General features: G+C 47.0%; 1 protein-coding gene across 1 annotated transcript in view; it reads left to right on the top strand.

The window, feature by feature from the left end:
• Positions 1–17,555, top strand: part of LOC122161486 — a 109,529-nt gene extending 91,974 nt beyond the window's left edge. The window contains exons 5-13 of the mRNA XM_042820959.1: positions 4,253–4,432; positions 6,736–6,930; positions 7,929–8,108; positions 8,737–8,969; positions 10,150–10,279; positions 11,465–11,596; positions 12,458–12,701; positions 13,864–13,941; positions 15,064–17,555. Of these exons, the coding sequence (XP_042676893.1) occupies positions 4,253–4,432; positions 6,736–6,930; positions 7,929–8,108; positions 8,737–8,969; positions 10,150–10,279; positions 11,465–11,596; positions 12,458–12,701; positions 13,864–13,941; positions 15,064–15,221 (1,530 nt within the window). The 3' untranslated portion in view covers positions 15,222–17,555. The remainder of the gene's footprint in view (positions 1–4,252; positions 4,433–6,735; positions 6,931–7,928; positions 8,109–8,736; positions 8,970–10,149; positions 10,280–11,464; positions 11,597–12,457; positions 12,702–13,863; positions 13,942–15,063) is intronic.
• Positions 17,556–18,113: the final 558 nt, after the last annotated feature.

Here is an 18,113-nt window from a genome sequence, read left to right as displayed (position 1 = left end):
GTTCTCTACACGCTGACACAGTAACTCAATGCCCACCATAGGCCAACAGAGGTCTGTGAGATAAACAGCCCTTGTCCACCATTACACAACAAAGCTACTGGTTTTGAGAGGAAACAAGAGTGAGCTGTCAGGGTGATTTGAGAACTATCCCATCGGGTTTTGGCTCAAGGGCAAGGCAGGCTGACTTCTCTAGCTGCTCAGTAAAGCAGCCATCTGTGTGCATGAAGCACTACCATGGGACAGGAGGAAAGTGGAAGCTTTTTTCTGACTCCTCTGCTGCACTTTGCATGAGAGAATGTGGGAGAGGGACTCTGTGAACAGAGCAGCAGTGTTGGGGTCTGTACTGCAGGGCCAGGGCTGCTGCAGGTGGCAGAGCCGTGTGTGCTGACCTGGCTCAGCCATTCCTTGGGGAGTGCAGCCCTCCTAACACCCATTCAGCTCCCTAGGAAGCACTCCAGCAGTGCTCTGCTCATCATGAAAGGAGCCTGGTTTGGTGTCACAGAACATTCCATTTCATTGGTACCCTGTTCCTGAGCTGTCTTGCTCCTACTCTCTGCACTTGCACTCCTTTTTTTGCTCTATGTAGTACAGTGTAATTAACATCAAAAAAAAGCTATTCAAATTTTATTCAAATAGAGCCAAGTAGCTCAAAGATGCATACTTCTTAAAGCGGTCTCCATCCCTCCTTCTGTAAGCTGTCTAGATCTTTTATCTCTGCGTGGATTGCCTGGAGCTCCTGTCAGAACAGGGAATTGCATTGAGGTGTTCAGCCTGAGACAAAGGGGCTGAGCAGCCGGCATGTGAACACACTAAGACAAGGGCCATGGCATGCCAGCTCCATTTCATGTCCTGGACTTCATTTGGGGCAGCTATGTGCAACAGCCCCAAGTGCATCTCCTCTGTGGCATGGCTTGCAGTAGCAGTACAGCAATTCCTCAACCTCACACCCTCTTGCCATGCTAGCTCGAGTAACCTGCACAGCACTTTCCTGGTGCCTGCCTGGTGCCTGCATCAGTTGTCTGCAAATGAGCAGCGAGGCTGCAGCTGCACGAGCTGTAAAGCAAGCAGCTGTAGATGCACAGCAATGCTAATGCAGTGTTAGAGCTCCAGCTGATTTTCAGAACATCTGTGTTAGCACTGCCTCTGGGTTGCAAACAGTGCTGCCTGCAGACTTGCCATAAACAAAGGCAAACTTGTCTGTTGTGCTGCCAGCTGTAGTAGTTCCAGCAGCTGAAGGTGGCTGGGTTTGTGTTCATATTCTAAGCTTCTCTTCTAGGGTCTGGTTCGGGGCAGGAGATGGTGGCTCTTCAAGAACGTGCATTGAATTGTTCTTGATGTTACAGAGCCAACACGTAGATGTCATTTCATATGGACAGAATAGTTGTTTTTCAAACCTTGCTGTAATTGCAAAGATCAAAACCAATGGTAAGATGAGCCGTCTTGGGCCTAGGAGCTGCTGTGCCTAGAAATGAGGAGCGTTCCCTTTAACACATGCTCCTCTGGAAGATGAACAGCTCTTGAAATATAGCCAGATGATTGTGCTGTGCTCTACCACATTTTGCAGAAAATCTTTTTTCTGATGGCATGTATAGTCCTTCCAGGGGTGGGGAATAAGAGCTACAGACCTTTATTCCCCATTAAAAGGATGCTCCTCACTAGGGATGCTGCAGCTGCTTGCAGTGCTGCACAGTGACACGGATGCCCAGAGCTGCCCCACAGTAATACTCTGGGAATGGACTGTCACATTGAGTGTGTCTGGTGTTTCTGTACAAGCCCGGGAACTGCACTTGGGTACAAGTGCAGAAATAGTGTAAGACACAGATTTGTACAGGCTGAGGGCTAATAGAAAAACAAGCACTGACTGTGGTGATCGTTAATTGCTTTGCATTGCTTCTGTGCCTGCTCTGCTGCTCCAGCACCCCGGTGTGTGACCCCAGATGGAGCAATAGAGGGAGGAGACAGCCTGCAGGCACGTCTGTTTGAAGTGGTGTTTGGATAAACTCAGTAAGATAATTCAAAGCATATATAACATTTTTTCTTTATTTCTTGCTTTACTCTGTATTGATCATTCCTCCCTACAAACATGGTGTTTGCTGCCTGTCAGCCCCTAACCTGCCTCTTAGGTGTTGTTTCAGACCTTCGTTTGGATGAGAGCTGCTCATCTGATCTATCTGCTTGCCTGTGGTATTTGGCCAGGTGATGGTGGGTCAGTCCTGACTTTCTGTATTTGGCAAACATATTCACAGTTTGCTCTTGAACGCAGAAAATATAGGGCAGGAGCAGCCCTGGGCTCCTCCTCTCATTGAGGTGCTGAGCCCCAGCAGGCTGGTACCACAGGTATTGAAACCATCACACCACTGGTGCGCTGCTGTGCGATCGTCACAGCACTGCAAAGGACGTCTGCTTGATCTCCCTCTGGCCACAGGTATGCCACATGCTGCCCCACGCTTACACAGTGTGCACCAAAGATACTTGATCTTGGAAAGAGCCGTATTCTTTCTGCACTGGTCAGGGGTTGTGTGCTGTAGAGCTTGCTAACGCTGTTCTCTGCAGGGATTTACGCACTGGTGTGGGCGCTCACAGAGCCACAGCCCCTGCCCGTGGCAGCACAGCCCTGTGTGTGACAGCAGCTCCCACTGAGCCTTTGCTGAGCTTCTGCTCCCCTGTTGTCCACTCTGCGGCTCAGCTGCTGTTTCTGTGACAAGCTACATTTATGCCTACCTGCAGCTGTTTGGTTTGCCAGGGTTATCCTCTGCCACTGCAGCCTAGGCTGGTTCAAGGCATGCAGTTTGGTCCTGCTGTGTTGCTGGCTGGGTTGTAGGAGCACAGCTCTGCGTTCCCTGCTGGTGGGACCACACCTCAGTGACTGCTTGGTCCGCAGGCAGCAGAAAGTGGGCAGTGTGGGCAGCTGGGAACCTCCCACCCTCCCCTTCCCCATCACCCTGATGTTATTTTTGTCAAAATGGATGCGCTGCATTAAGCTGCTTCTGGTTCAGTGAAGGGGCATTTGCTATCCAAAGGCAGACTGTATTTGATTTTTTTTTTCCCATATGCCTCCAGTTAACTGTCTCCTGATTCTCTGTACTGTGATTATCCTGACATCCTTTTATAACATGCATCTTTTTATAGCTGAGAGGAACAGTAACCTAGAGCAGCAGGTAACTATGAGGGTGCTAACCTAAGATGCACATCATGGATTATGCCTGCAATACGTAGCAGGGGTGACACTGCTGCAGTGTAGGATACAGTCATGGACAGTGGTTTTTCTCTTCCTTATGCCTCCTGGACTTCTCTTTCCATTATCTTCCCAGAATTTATCAGTGTACCATTTATTTTTTCTTAGAAATACAGCACTTTGCAGACATGGTAGAACAACCAAGCCCCTTTTCTAGTGGTACGTGCTGCTTTGTTGGGGAAATGTTGGTGTTTGGAGCCTCATTTTGCCCAGGCTTTGAGGTGGGTGCATGATCTGTAGTTGCAGTTCAGCAGAGGCTCTGACATGGCAACCCATGGGTGCTGGGCAGGTCTGTCACAGAGCAGCAGCACCAGGTTACAACCAGCTGCACCACAACTAAGGTGGATGGCTGGGAATGGCATCACCTACCTACAGACACCGTCATCACTGCCTTCAAGAGCTCCCTCCCAGTCATGTTGACACTTTGGTTTGGATTATGTATTTAATTGCTGAGGATTCCTTTTTTCTAGAATAGGCCCTCTATGAGATGTGTTGTAAATAACTGCTGGACCTCAGCATAATTACTTGAACTCTCCAGGAGACTTACTTTAAGCAGCTTAAGTGCTATGTTTAACCAATCTAAAGATTTAAAGCTCTCTCTGTCCTAGGCCAGCTCTGAGGCCTCAGAATACTTTCTGCTCTGAAGTACGTCTCTAAAAATATTGACACTCAAGCTTTTATTTCAAGGCTTTCCATAGCAGGGCTGTGCTAGCAGCACAAGAGCATCCTCCACTGGCAATGTGCTACTGCGGAGCCCTGTTTGCTCACAGAGGCACTAATTCCAGAATATCAAATTTACACTTGTGTCCGAGGGATTGGGAACGAGTGCTATTGAGAGCAAGGTCAGCCAAGGCACGTGCCAGCCTGGCACCAGCTCCTTCTCACGTGTGTGGTGGCGAGCGAGCAGCAGGCAGCGCTCACCTGGTTTGGCTCAGCAGCGATCGCCCCAGAGCTGCGGCCGCTCTGACTGCACTGCTGTTGTTGGGCAGCTAACAGCCTCACCTGCTCTGTCCACAGCTCATCAGCGATGGCAGCGTGGTGTATGCAGAAGCCCTCTGGGACCATGTCACGATGGACGACCAAGAGCTGGGGTTCAAGGCTGGCGACGTCATTGAAGTAATGGATGCTACCAACAAGGAGTGGTGGTGGGGAAGGATTCTGGACAGCGAAGGCTGGTTTCCAGCCAGCTTTGTACGGGTAAGATTTTGATGGCTTTTTCCATACCTCTTCGTTACCACTGGATGTTCTTTTTCCCGAGATTTTGAGTTCCTCAGTGAGTGCTGAGCACTGTGACTTCTGGGATAGTTGTTCCACATGTGCTTGTCACTGTTGCTCTGTGCTGGGTCACTGTACGTTGAGCCCTCCCAGATGAGTGTGGAGAACTCCCGCTTTGCAGTAAATCAGAGCAAAGGAGGTTTAGTTGTATGCTCTGGAGCTAAGCTGAGCTGTGCCAGCTGAGGAGCTGCCCGCATGGTGGTTTGACACCCTGGGCTCCTTACCCAGGGTGTAAACTTAGTCTGCATCTAAGCACCCAGCATCACCTTTAGGAGCGAGCAACAAATGCTCCTAGAGGTGTCCCACACACAGCAGACAGGTCTTTGCTCTAGGGGTCACTTCAGACAGTACAGATGAGCAGGGCACCAATAAGTGCCTATACAGAGACAGCTGTGTAGAGCAATCCAGACAGCCTCCGCTTACACAGAGCAGAGGTAAGATGCATTTCCAGCAGGGCATTCTGTAACACATCTGAATTCTCTGTACAAGTTGGGGAGGTAAAATTAGAGCCTGGGCACTCCTTTCCTTCTCCAAGGAGAAAGACTGCTGTCCTTTGTTCAGGCTTTGCCTGTTGGTGAGGATGTCTGAATGCATTCACTGTGTTAGGGTGTGAGCGCTGCACAGGCGATTAGGTGCCTAAGGGCAGAGAGATTCTTAGCAGCTCAGCTTCTAATCTGGGTCACTTCAGATCATAAGTGACCCAAAATCAGGTGAAGCATGAAAGGAAGTAATCTGGTGTCTGTAGCAAAGGTCCTTGGAGAAGCAGAGCAGAAGCTCTAGAAGCTGTGAAACACTTGGTATAGCTTCTGAGAAACTGTCTCAGCTGGATAATTGTTCCAAACATGGTTTGGAACATGGTTTTGCAAGTAAGATTACTAGGACCAAATTCTCAGCAGTAATGGGGACAGAACTGCTTTTTCACAGTCAAAACACGCTCCTTTTTTATTTTCATATTACCGACAAGCTGTTGTCCTGGCTGGCAAAAACCTCTAGCAGTATTCCAGGGGAAATCAGACTGGTGCTACCCTGCAGGGATGCAGAATAACAAGTTATTTTAGCAGAGCAATTACACCACTTACTCTTAGCAACCAACTGAACATTTCCTGCTAATTATCACCACGTCTCAAGCTTACTGCTGGGAGGGGCAGTGTAGGGCTCTCAGTTACTCCAAACAAGTTTCAGGCTGAAGTCTGAGCTTAAGACCAGCCATGTTGTTCCACTCACAGTGAAAGAAAGGCCGGACTGCACGTCTGGGGGGCTTCACCACTGTAGGCAGTAAGTCAGTGCAATCTATGCCTATGTTGGCGAGGGATGGGTATGCATCTTTTATAGAGATATGTGTACACAAAGAGGTAAATAATCCTGACTAGAAGAGGCTACATGAAAAGCTTACAGCAGATCTGTTACTGTACCAAAACTGCTTTTATTTACACATGTTGCTGCCTCAGAGCTTTTCATTTGTTCTTTGTGCTGAGATTGATGATTTGTGTACAGAATATTCCCATGGGCGCTCTGAGAGCTACTGAATATGCAGCAGCAATGCTTCTATGGAAATAAAGCTTGCAAGTGGAATGCACAAATAAATTTCTCACTATTAATTAAGGTACTTTGGTACTGCTAACAAAACAGATTCTGCAGAGCAGGTCTACAAATTGCTGGTGTTTGGCTCTGCTCACACTGTGCTGCCATCTCATGGGCAATGTGAAGGAAACACGAGTTGCACACACAGCTCTGTAATGTAATGCCATTCTGCACTGCACTGCATGCTCACTGGCATCTGTATTTGTTTGAAAATTAAAAAACAAGTTATCTGTAGATAATCTTGGGGAAGCGGGTACTGAGAGGGCCTCTGTTATGTACAGTATGGGAATAACAATAAAACTGCTCCAAAAAAAAGCAAATATTTACTTGCTCCCTTCTCTTTCCCTAAGAGCCCCCTCGTGAGTACACAGGCAGATTTCTCTTGATAAGCCATTTCCTGTCCTGATTTTGTATGTAGTGTAGACAGAACTTCATCTGTCTGGCCTTACATTCTGGGGAAATACGCTTACATATTGCTTATCATGGGAAAATATGTTTATAGGTAATATTACCTCAGTGTTACACAGCATTCCCCTTCACTCCCTTCCCAGCTCAATCCTTGTCCAGCATTCAGTCAGCTCTCCTTTCTCTGGATGAGCTGTATGTAGCAATGTGAATGGCAATGTGTTGTGTGTCCGGTCCAGCTCCGAGTGAACCAGGATGAACCCATGGAAGATTACCCTGTAAAGGTGGAAGGTGGCAAAGACGACGACTCCAGCAGTGGCACCCGGCGCTTTGGGATGGGGCAGACCACCAAAGACCAGATGAGGACCAACGTTATCAATGAGATCATAAGCACAGAACGAGACTACATCAAGCATCTCAAGGACATTTGTGAGGTAAAGGAATAAGGGGGAAGTGAATGCAAGGACTTCTGTAAAGGAAACTATAGGGTGTTCTGTTTTGTGCCCAGGTGGAGGGTTCCTAAGTGGGTAACTTTCCTCCTCTGAATACTAATGGCATTTCCATCAGTGTCTGCTCTGCTACATGACATTGCACGCTCAGAAAACAGAAGCCGATTCATTACAGCAATATCCCAAATGCCTCTGTTTTGGGAGCATCCAGTTGGGCTCTGATTAAACAGAATTAATTGTATTTCCCAAGACAGAGAAAAGTAAACGTCTAGCACTGCTGTCCTCCTTAATATATGTTCTGAGGTAATAGAGTCAGCAACTCCAGCCTTCAGGCAAGTTATGCTCAGATCGAAACAACTGGGGGACATTCAGCCAATAAGATCTTTCACTTCCAAATATGCTGAGTATTCTGACACCTCTTCCAGAAGTGACACTCTGTCAGATACACTGGGGCAAATTAAGGTAATTGAGAAAGGAGTTTGAAGGAACATAGATTTTTTTCACTACAATGACACAAAACCATGCCCTCCAGGAGAGCCAGCTGGGGAAAAGCAGCACACACCAAACCCCCTTTCCTCCTGGTGAGTCCAGAATTCCCTTTGTCACCTCCTTCTCCCTTGATTCAACCAGGCCTTTGCAAACATGAGCATCCAAACCAGATCCTCAGCTGGATTTAGTTGTCAGTGCAGTGGCCAGCACAACCCCATAGCCTGCAGACAAAGCTGTTTTCCACAGGAGAGAAAGCAGCTCTGGGATCCTTCAAGTGCAGGTTACAGCATCGTTTAAGGCAGTGATATGACTGTGGGCTGATTCCTATTTCTACCATATTTTGGGTGGCATTAGAAGAAATAATAGCCTAAGCCATGGATGCACTATGAAGGAAGGGGCAGCTGAAGCACAGCTAATTGCAGTACTGGGGTTTTCTCCTGAAATCCTAGCACCTCTGAGTCAGTGCCCAGCTTTCTCATTTGGTTTCCTCTTAGGGTTACATTAAGCAGTGCCGCAAAAGAGCCGACATGTTTACAGAAGAACAGCTGAAGACAATCTTTGGGAATATTGAAGACATCTACAGGTGCCAGAAGAAATTTGTTAAAGCACTGGAGAAGAAATTCAACAAAGACCACCCACATTTAAGTGAGGTTGGCTCCTGTTTCTTGGAATATGTAAGTACATTTGACTTATGTGCAGGGGTAGCTGAGCAGGGATTAGGACAGAGGAAATTGATCTGACAAGTTCTGTTTAACCTCCCCCCAGCCAAGTATCCCCTAGTTCTCCTGGCTGCAGGTTGAGCTCTCTCTCAGGTAAGCTGTGCAAGCACTCTGCTAGCCACAAACATCAGGTCTGACAGCTTCAGAATGCCAGGGGAGCACATCATTTATCCCACAGCCCGCTGTGAGAGATTCAGAGCCATCACTCAGAGAAAGACAGATAGTAAATCACCTCATTTCCTTCCAATACTTGAAGGGAGCTTATAAACAGGAGGGGGAACGGCTGTTTACAAGGGTGGATAGCAATAGGACAAGAAGGAATGGTTTTAAAGTGAGACAGGGGAGGTTTAGGTTGGATATGAGGAGGAAGTTTTTCAGCCAGAGGGTGGTGAGGCACTGGCACAGGTTGCCCAAGGAGGCTGTGGATGCCCCATCCCTGCAGGCATTCAAGGCCAGGCTGGATGTGGCTCTGGGCAGCCTGGGCTGCTGGTTGGCGACCTGCACACAGCAGGGGGTTGGAACTGGGTGATCATCGTGGTCCTTTTCAACCCAGGCCATTCTGTGGTTCTGTGATTCTTCGCAGCAAACGGAGTTTCAGATCTACTCTGAGTACTGCAACAACCACCCCAACGCCTGCATGGAGCTCTCCCGCCTCACCAAAGTTAACAAGTACGTCTACTTCTTCGAAGCCTGCCGCTTGCTGCAGAAGATGATTGACATCTCTCTGGATGGGTTTCTGCTGACACCAGTGCAGAAAATCTGCAAGTATCCACTGCAGCTGGCTGAACTGCTTAAATACACCAACCCTCAGCACAGGTAGGTCAGCGTGGTGGGAAGCAGAATGGCAACACCTGTCTCGTGGAAATAGGCTGACGCATAATTGCATGCTGAGGGCAGCTTGCTCAGTGCAGCCAGTGCTGTGATTCTGCTGTTATCTTGTAGGAACCAGGAAAAAAAAGCATTCTTCCATCAAATACGTAACTTTCAATGACAGTAGCACTGGGCTTCCCTGTCTGTTAGAGACCTGATGTTACTAAGTTCCTTTCATTGTGGTGCTTTTCTGGTTTCCTTGGCCCACATATCTGAGATACCAGCACACATAGACTTTGGAGTTTGTTCCTGGGATGATATTATTGACAGCTTTGCCTCCAAAAGCACTGGTTATTATAGCCCAGAACATCCATGTACCCACACATGTACAGCATGTCAAGGCTGAGAGGCAATCTTGAGTTCTGTTTGGTGCTTTCCCTGAGGAAACTCATGGCCTACAACATCAGGCCACGTGCGCTCAGTGAATTCTTGCCCTAGCTCAGAAGCCCACAAACCCAGAGCTCCATTTCAGGGTGAAGGCATTGCTTTTGCCTCAATTGTGCAAGAAAAATAATAAGCCACAGAAATAAAGCATAAAGAAAAAACTGTATTAAGGAGAGTGTTGCTAACGGCCCACTGTGACAACTTATTTAATTTCAACACCTGATTTACAGCACTGCTATTTCTCAACTGCTTTATGTGTAAGTTATTACATCTATAAGCATGCTGTCCTGATGTTGATCTCGTAAGATACAGCTCCTTAATGCAGCACCTGGATGTCTGAAAATTGCATTAAGCTGTGCTGTGCAGAGCAGCTCCTTCCAGGGCGGTGTATGGGGAGTGCATTGGCTTCTGCCCCATCCTCCCAAACACTCCAACAGCCCCCATTTGAAATCAAGCCAAATCTGAACTGTCTTATCTGTATGTGACGGAATCAATCCTTATATGAAAGCAATAGTGTTATGAATCTTTTGTATCATGATGGTAACAAGCAAAGCCTTGAAGATCAATTCATCCACAAGTGTTTACAGCTCTGCAGCTGAATGTTGTTACTCGCATCCTGCCCTTCCACACACTGGTCCTGAATTTATAACAACTGTATAAATCTGCGTGTCCAAAGCAGCATGCTTCTGAAAAGCTGCCTGCAGGAAGGCATCCCTCTCTCACACGCTCTGCCCTACCCTAGGGATTTTAAAGACGTTGAAGCTGCCTTAAATGCCATGAAGAACGTTGCTCGGCTCATCAATGAGAGAAAGCGGCGACTGGAGAACATCGACAAAATTGCTCAGTGGCAAAGCTCCATAGAAGACTGGGAGGTAAGGCAGACTTACTTTTCCTAGGAACTGAATGCATTGCGTTCATTTCCCTCCCAGCTGCCTCCTGTAAGAGCTCTGTGAGGATTTCGCTCAGTTCTGCTACTCTGTGAATTGCTTTTCTGATGTTTTATTGCTTCAAAGCTGTCATCTTTCAGTACAAATGAAAAGGTCTACTACATAACCCATCTAGACCAGCCACCTTCTCCCTGACCCCTGGGATTCTTTGTTTCCCCATTTTGCTTCTGAAATAAAATTAGAGGGTGGTCTGACAAAATCGTGTTTTTCTCTTTTTCTCACCTATTTTACTGAGGTCAGAATGGTCAGTGTGGACAGAATCAACCCTTAGTGCTTAATAAGGCACATTATTCTTCAGAAGATGGAAGAATAAAATGCCTGTAGGCTCAACATGAAAATGATTTAAAAGAAAAAAAAAATAATAATCACAGAATCACAGAACAGCCTGGGTTGCAAAGGAGCACAGTGCTCATCCAGTTCCAACCCCGTGCTGTGTGCAGGTTGCCAACCAACAGCCCAGGCTGCCCAGAGCCACATCCAGCCTGGCCTTGAATGCCTGCAGGGATGGGGCATCCACAGCCTCCTTGGGCAACCTGTTCCAGTGCCTCACCACCCTGTGTGTGGAAAAACTTCCCAACCCCAAGAGACCCCAATCTTCTCATTTTTTTGAAGCCTATATTCAATAAAGCCAGCCCTTCTCTATCCGAAATGTCAGGCTAAATTATCAGCTATCTTCTTATGTGGTTTCTTTAATGCCAGCGATGGAGCAGCTGCTTGGGGCTTTCCCTTGCAAAGGAGAGTTTTCATTTAACATAGTATTGCTCTAATCGTACAGCATCACAGAACCATAGGGGTTGGAAGGGACCTCTGGAGCTCCCGTAAGTCCAACGCCCTGCTAAAACAGCTTCCCTAGGGCAGGTTGTGCCAGAAAGCAAGTCAAATTCAGTTTCCATTCACTGGGTACCAAGAGTACAGCAACTGTCTTGATATAAAAAGGCCTTTTCTCCAGCACAGCGGCCCCTTCTCGCTCCTGGAAAAGTGTTTCACTAGCAGGGTTTTAGGCTGCATGACCACACTGACATTGTTTTGTGAGATTACGGGCTTATGTCTCCTCCCTTGTTTCGGGATGGCACAGGCCAGTCACCAGGCTCTTCTTTGTGCTGCTCTCAGGGTGAAGATGTTCTCGTTAGAAGCTCAGAACTCATCTATTCTGGAGAACTAACCAAAGTCTCCCACCCTCAAGCCAAGAGCCAACAGAGGATGTTCTTCCTCTTTGATCACCAGCTTGTCTGCTGCAAGAAGGTAACCTGGGTAGTCAAATACAAATACTATTACAATGCTGAACATTTGAGTCCACTTCCCCTGTTCGTTTCCAGTTGTTCTCTATCTGAATCCATAAGACTTAATTCTGCTTGCATCGTGTGTGCTTCTTGCACAGATTGATGTGCATTCAGTGTGGCTTTTCCTCTGGTGCCCCAGAGCCAGGTGCACCTGAGCAGAGCAATACACTAACTGCTGGCCAAGTCCTTATAGAGGAGACAGAAGCACCGCCTCGCTGTTGTTCACACACAGTGCAGGTGTGTATCTGTTTGCACCTATTTGAACAGTAAAAGAAATATTCTTTGGTCGAGCAAAGGTAAGGTATCTTCCACTGGGATTTCAGAACTGAACGTGCCATTTTTTTCCATACTGTGTGGCAAGCAGGTAGCTCCTGGTAACTCAGGAATCATTTTATCGCTGCTGTTGACACTTTTCATGCTCTAAACAAAATTAATGGGCAATGTGAAAAATAAAAACTAATTAGGATTTCTTTTTTGCTGACATGAAAAGCAGCATGCAAATACTGCTTTCTAAAGCAGCTTAATGGGGATTTGAGACCACATCCAGAGTGCCTGAATGTAGCTGATGGCATCCCAAAAGTGGAGATGCCAGCCTGTTATCCTGACCCCACCAATAGAAGAAACCAAATGATTCCAGTCAATGCAAACAGTAGGAGCTTAGCACTCTTTAGTTCCAGAGATTCAAATCCAGCATCATCTTTTCTTACAGCATTACGGTGCCCAACAAAAAGATTGAGTATTCCAGCATCTCAAAGCAAATGAATGCTTATGGCATGGAGAGGTCAAGAAACACAAATCTGTATAATTGTGTGATCTCTTACAGGACCTTCTGCGCCGGGACATCTTGTATTATAAAAGTCGGATCAACATGGATGACATGGAAATCCTGGACATAGAAGATGGAAAGGACAAGGACTTCAGCATCAGTGTGAAAAATGCATTTAAATTACACTGCCGTGACACTGAGGAGGTCCACTTATTCTGTGCAAAAAAGCCTGAGCAGAAACAGCGCTGGCTGAAGGCCTTTGAGAATGAAAGGAGACAGGTTCAGCTCGACCAGGAGACAGGTACAAAAAGCAGAGCTGTGATTCAGTGGGGGCGATGTGTTTTTTTGAATGCTGACCATTGCACAGGAGTTAGGGGGCCGTGGGGGTGTAATCCATGCTCTGGCCTGCTGACTGTAACATGCTGAATGAATTTATGCAGTTGAATAAGGTACAAACCACAGTGCTCACAGACACTGCAGTACGCTGTCCTCGCAGAGCTCAGTGTCTTTAATGAGTTGAGGTAGGACTGGCAAAATACTCAATGCAGTCACACAGAACCTCGATTATTTTGTGGTATAGCATGTGAGCTTGTGTTGTGGTTTCACCCAGCAGGCAGCTGAGCACCACTCAACCCTTTGCACACTGCTCCCCTTCCCAGGGGGATGGGGGGGGAGAACAGGGGAGAAAAAAAGTAAAATTCTGGGGTTGAAATAAAACTGTTCACTAAGAGAGGGAGAAGGAGGAGGATAGTAGTTATGGCTATGTGTGTGTGTGTAATATGAATGTATGTAACAAGTGATGCACAAGCAGTTGTTCCCCAACAGTGGAAGAGAGAGAGAGAGCGTGAGAGAGAGATGAACCCCATTCAAAATCCTTTCCACACATTGCCAAGTGTTACAGAATAGCCCTGTGGCCAGGTTAAGGCAGCTGTCCTCACTCAGTTCCTTCCCAGCTCCTTAGATCCTTTGCTGAGAACAGCCTTGGCTCTGTACAACACTGCTTAGCAGCAGCTGTAAACATTGATGTGTTATCAATGTTTATCAGAACAGTGTTATCAGAACCAAAGCAGCATCATACCAGGCACTGAAGAAAACCAGTTCTATCCCAGCTGAAAGCGAGACAGCTTGACATAGCAGCATCTGCACAGAATACATTCAGTCAGAAGTGCAAGAGGATTTTCAAGTTTTTGTCCAATTAGTGCTTAGTTCAGACATGGAATCTAATGAGATCTGAGCTGCAACTGCTCTGGCCTGGTTCTGTCAGGCAGCAGGGAAGGGTGCAGGCAGGCAGGGAGCCTTGCAGCACAGGTAAGGGGAGCTGTGCACCTCTGGGAGGAATTTTGACTCATGACCTCCCACCTCAGACACATTCCAACCTGTTTTTCTTACTACCTCTGCAAGCATGCTTCCCTGAGGTACAACGTGATGAGCTGCTGCTGACAGCCCTTCTTTTTATCTTCAAGGTTTTTCAATCACAGAGATGCAGAAGAAGCAAGCAATGCTAAATGCCAGCAAGCAGCACCACACTGGGAAGCCAAAGGGTGAGTCACTCCTGAGCACAGAAATGCTGCTAGCTCTGGTGGTGGCATTTCTGTTTTACACTGCTGCTGTTTAATGTATGTCCTTTGAAGGCTTTGCCTCTTTTTTTTTTTTTTTAATATATATTTTAAAGACTTAAGGTAGTGACTACTTGCTGCTGTGTTACAGTGCTTGGGTTTGGGTTCTCATGGTCACAGAGTTGTGAAACAGGTAGGGAGCAAATTGAAGCAGTCACTCTCAGCTTGCAGATCTACAGAAAACTGAAATCATTCTCATCCAAGAATGAAGAACTGTAAACAAGGCATCTTATATTTACCAGCACAATCCATCAAGGAGACTGAAGGCCATACACTGATGAATATTTAGCATCCGAGAACTGCTTGATATATAATCAGATCACTCTGTAATCTCTCCACAATTGTTTTCAGAATTGTCCTGCCATTTAATTTTCCATATTGCAAATCACTCTTGCTCTTTCTAGTAAGTTCCAAACATTCCATCATTCCTACCAGCACCGTCCCTTCAGCTGTCTTCAAAGGAATATTGTCTCCAGACAGGACTCCACAGTCCTGTCTCTACCAAGTCCTGGTGGCCATGAGCCTCTATTAGATCCAGTTGGTTACCTCTCTTGCTGTGGCTGCTACAGCTCTCTTCTACTGAGTTCAAACTAAGAATTCATAGCATTACCTGGGGACCAGTGTCAGAAAGAAGCACTTCATCCAGTACCCAGAACAAGTCTGTTTTTTTGTTTCTCTTCTGAACTGTATAGACAGTGCTCAGACATGGCTCTTCAGGTTCAATAGAGCAATTCTGCCTGCTAAAACTCCACTGCTGTGGATTTCCCCATGCTTTTACCAGTGCAGGATGTCATAAAAAAGTAAAGGCACATGAGTATGCTCATCAGTTTGTCACTAGCAATGAGCTACAGCTGTTTAGCTGCCCCTTATTGTTGACAGAACATCTGTCAGCTACGCTTGGCATTTCTGAGACTTCCGTAACACCAACATTGCTGAAATTGAGAGCGATGCTGAGGCAAATCAAATTCACTGTCCCGCAACTTTAATGGGTATGGGGAGGGATTGTGTGCTCAACTCACGTGCTTTGCTGTCTCCTTGCTGTCACAGCTGTCACCAGGCCATACTATGACTTCCTGATGCGACAGAAGCATCCCACCCTGCCTACCACGCTCCCACAGCAGCAGGTCTTCATGCTGGCAGAGCCCAAGCGCAAACCCTCGAACTTCTGGCAGAACATCAGCAGGCTGACACCGTTCCGGAAATGAGGACAGCCCCGCGTTTGTGCCTGAACCCCTTCTGAGAAAGCACTTTATCCACCAGTCCTAGGAGGTGGAGCCCAGGTTCTTCCAATCCTTTGTTTACAGAGGATGGCACGTGTGCTCCTGCCTTCTCTATTTATCTTGCAGACCAACTGACCCCCTGGCTCTGAGGTGAGAGGCCGCATGCGTGCTCGCACACGTGTGCATCTGTGCTAGGTCCCAGCGAGCCAGCCTTGCACAGCACTCAAAAGACAGACTTCCAGGAAGAGATGAGAATGGAGCCTGATCTGTTTCATCTGAAAAGGTTTTGCCTGTCAGCTGTACTTTGAATCATTCCATTCTGCTGTGAACACCGCTGCTGTCTGGCAGCTGCTCAGCCTACCAGCTCTGCCCCCCGCTGACATGCTCAGAACAACAGCTCAGTGTTGCTGACATTGTATGTTTTGCAGGGAGGAGCAAAACCCTTCCGTTCTCTGTTCCCCACCTTTCACCTCAAGGACACGATCCTCCTCTACCCTTCTAACTAACTCAGTTAGCCTCTGCTGGCACTCAGACGAGACAACAGTGAGTATTGCACTGTGACCCTTTTCTTCCCTTTAATTCAACAACACTGATGAACAATATAGTTTGTTAAACGGTGCCAACCAACCTGCAGCATGAGTAACGTTCAGGAATCGCTCTAGTGGGTTCGTTACATAAGTTAGAGAAAAATGTGCCTAAATTGATACTGTACTCAACTCCTTAGATTCTCTTCTATCATTCTGCCATATTTCCTGGCCAATGAAAATGCTCATTGTTTGTAATGTGTTTATTTATGGTATAAACCAGAACTGTGTATTTTGTAAGTCTGTAATTGTTCTTGTCAGTTGTTAACTCAATGCCTGTTTTGTCTGTTTTATTTTTATTTTTTAAATAACAAAAGATCAATATTTGCAAACCGCTCCCAGAAGTCAGAGTCTGCAGTTCAATGGCAAAAGAAAGACTGAAACCACAACTGTTATGCAAACTTCCACAGACTCAAATTATTAGAGGGTTTTGATACCTTTACAAACAGACATCCTAAAGCTACTTACAACTGGCCAAGTTTTGGCACTGAAAGCCTCACTTTAGGTACCCAAGTTTCAAACGGTGGCCAAGAGAAACTCATCTGTACCTTGGTTAGCAAAAAGAAAGATTTGCCTTACCTTAGTGAGTGTTAGAAGCCATACTGACCTAATTCCCTAGCTTAGAGACATCTTGTGACAGCAGAAAGTAGGCACTCCTTTGTTCCAACATGATGCTACTGTAAATGAGCACTAACTGCCTGCTGAGCTCCCAGGTCTGGTGTTTGATGCTGTAGCTTACTGAAGTTTGGTCATCCAGGGACATCTGAATTTAGTAGCATGTACAAAGTCATTCTTGCACTATATCTTCTCCCCAGACCAGGGGCTACATTTAATTTCATAAAGAAACTTGTAAAAGTGACTCTGTCTGTGTCTGACGTGTCTTATCCATGTAAAATTGTTTTTCTTCAAAACCATTGTTCCTCTCGTAACCTAGAATGTGCTGCTCAGCAGCAGAACCATGCTAGAAGGCCTCAGGGAAGCCAACCACAGAGGGCAGGCAGGTGGAAGTGAGAAGTAGTACAAGAGATGCACCCTCCCATCACTCAGAACATGGATTAAGGTTAGCAAGTCAGCAGCACCTAACTCCCAGCCTCCTTGTAGTTAAAAATGACGAGGAAACATCAGTAAAACCTTAGGTGATAAGTAAGCTTACTCTGAGTAATATGGAATTAGAGAGGATCAGCAAGCTGAAGGTTGGACGAGAACACAACTGCTCCTTATGGGCCCTGCCCACCTGCAGTCTGCTGTCACTGCTTCCAGGAAAACACACAACTCCACGCTCTTCTGCAAGGCAGAACCAGATGCAACATCCCCACCTAATGCAGTGCTTCAGAGAGTGGTGGTAAGAAACCACATGAGAAAACCCTTCCACTCTCAAAGCTGCCTGCCTGTGAAGGTGCAGTGCTCTCCCTCCCCCTCCACATCTCTCCAAGCAGCAGGAAAACAGGGTTTACCAAGCAGGACACATTCTTGAGCTGCTTTCTGCCTGCCTTGCAGTAACTTGAACCAGTATAATCATTTGCAGATCTGTTCTGACATTGCCAAAAATGCATCTGTGGTGGCACGCAGCAGTCAGGAAACCAAGGCACTGGGGCATTTACAGGAATGGCCTTTAAACACTGCATAACCAAGCATAGTTCAGTGAACACAAACGGGGGAAAAAAAACCAGGAAAATCTGCACTGCTCACCTCACAGTGCTCAGCACCTTCCCCTCTCAGCAGCTCCTGCTCCTTCAGCCTGCACACCTTGTGCCCCCTCTCTGTGCTACCCGTGGCCTGGAGCACCCTGCAGTCAGAGCACAGAAGCAGCAGTTGGGCTGGGCTGCCTGAAATAAGAAACAAAAGTCTTGATTGCTGGAAGGAAAGAGGATTCAGGACTTTGGGGGTGCGTGGTGGGAGGAATCTGACTCTGTAAGAAGGCACTGCAGTAAAGCCCCGCTGTTTCCTCCTCAGCAAATAGCAAAATTTGAAGTGCCAGGCTCATGCCCTGTATGCCCTGAGTCACCTCCTGGTCTGAACTGCAGACAGGCCTGTCTGCAGCCATGGGGATGTGGCCACAACCCCAGCTGCAGCTGCACCATTGCCCGGTGTGAGCACAGCGCCATTTCTCATTCACCCTTTGCACGTGCACACTTGTTTTTCTGGGGAACAGGCCACCATTACCGGGCTTGCACGAATGAGTTTCATCCTCCGAAGTGCTGAGGACAGAAACATTGCTGTTGGACTTCACAGCACCCAGAATGCTGAATGATTACCCTCAGTGCACTGCACCCACCACGACAGGGTCAGCTTT

This window comes from Centrocercus urophasianus, unplaced genomic scaffold, assembly GCF_019232065.1.
Source record: "Centrocercus urophasianus isolate 14NV4802_14NV808 unplaced genomic scaffold, USGS_Curo_1.0 seq_19, whole genome shotgun sequence".
Taxonomy (NCBI): domain Eukaryota; kingdom Metazoa; phylum Chordata; class Aves; order Galliformes; family Phasianidae; genus Centrocercus; species Centrocercus urophasianus.
The sequence above is the reverse complement of the archived record's forward strand: the minus strand, read 5'-3'. Positions and strand labels throughout refer to the sequence as shown.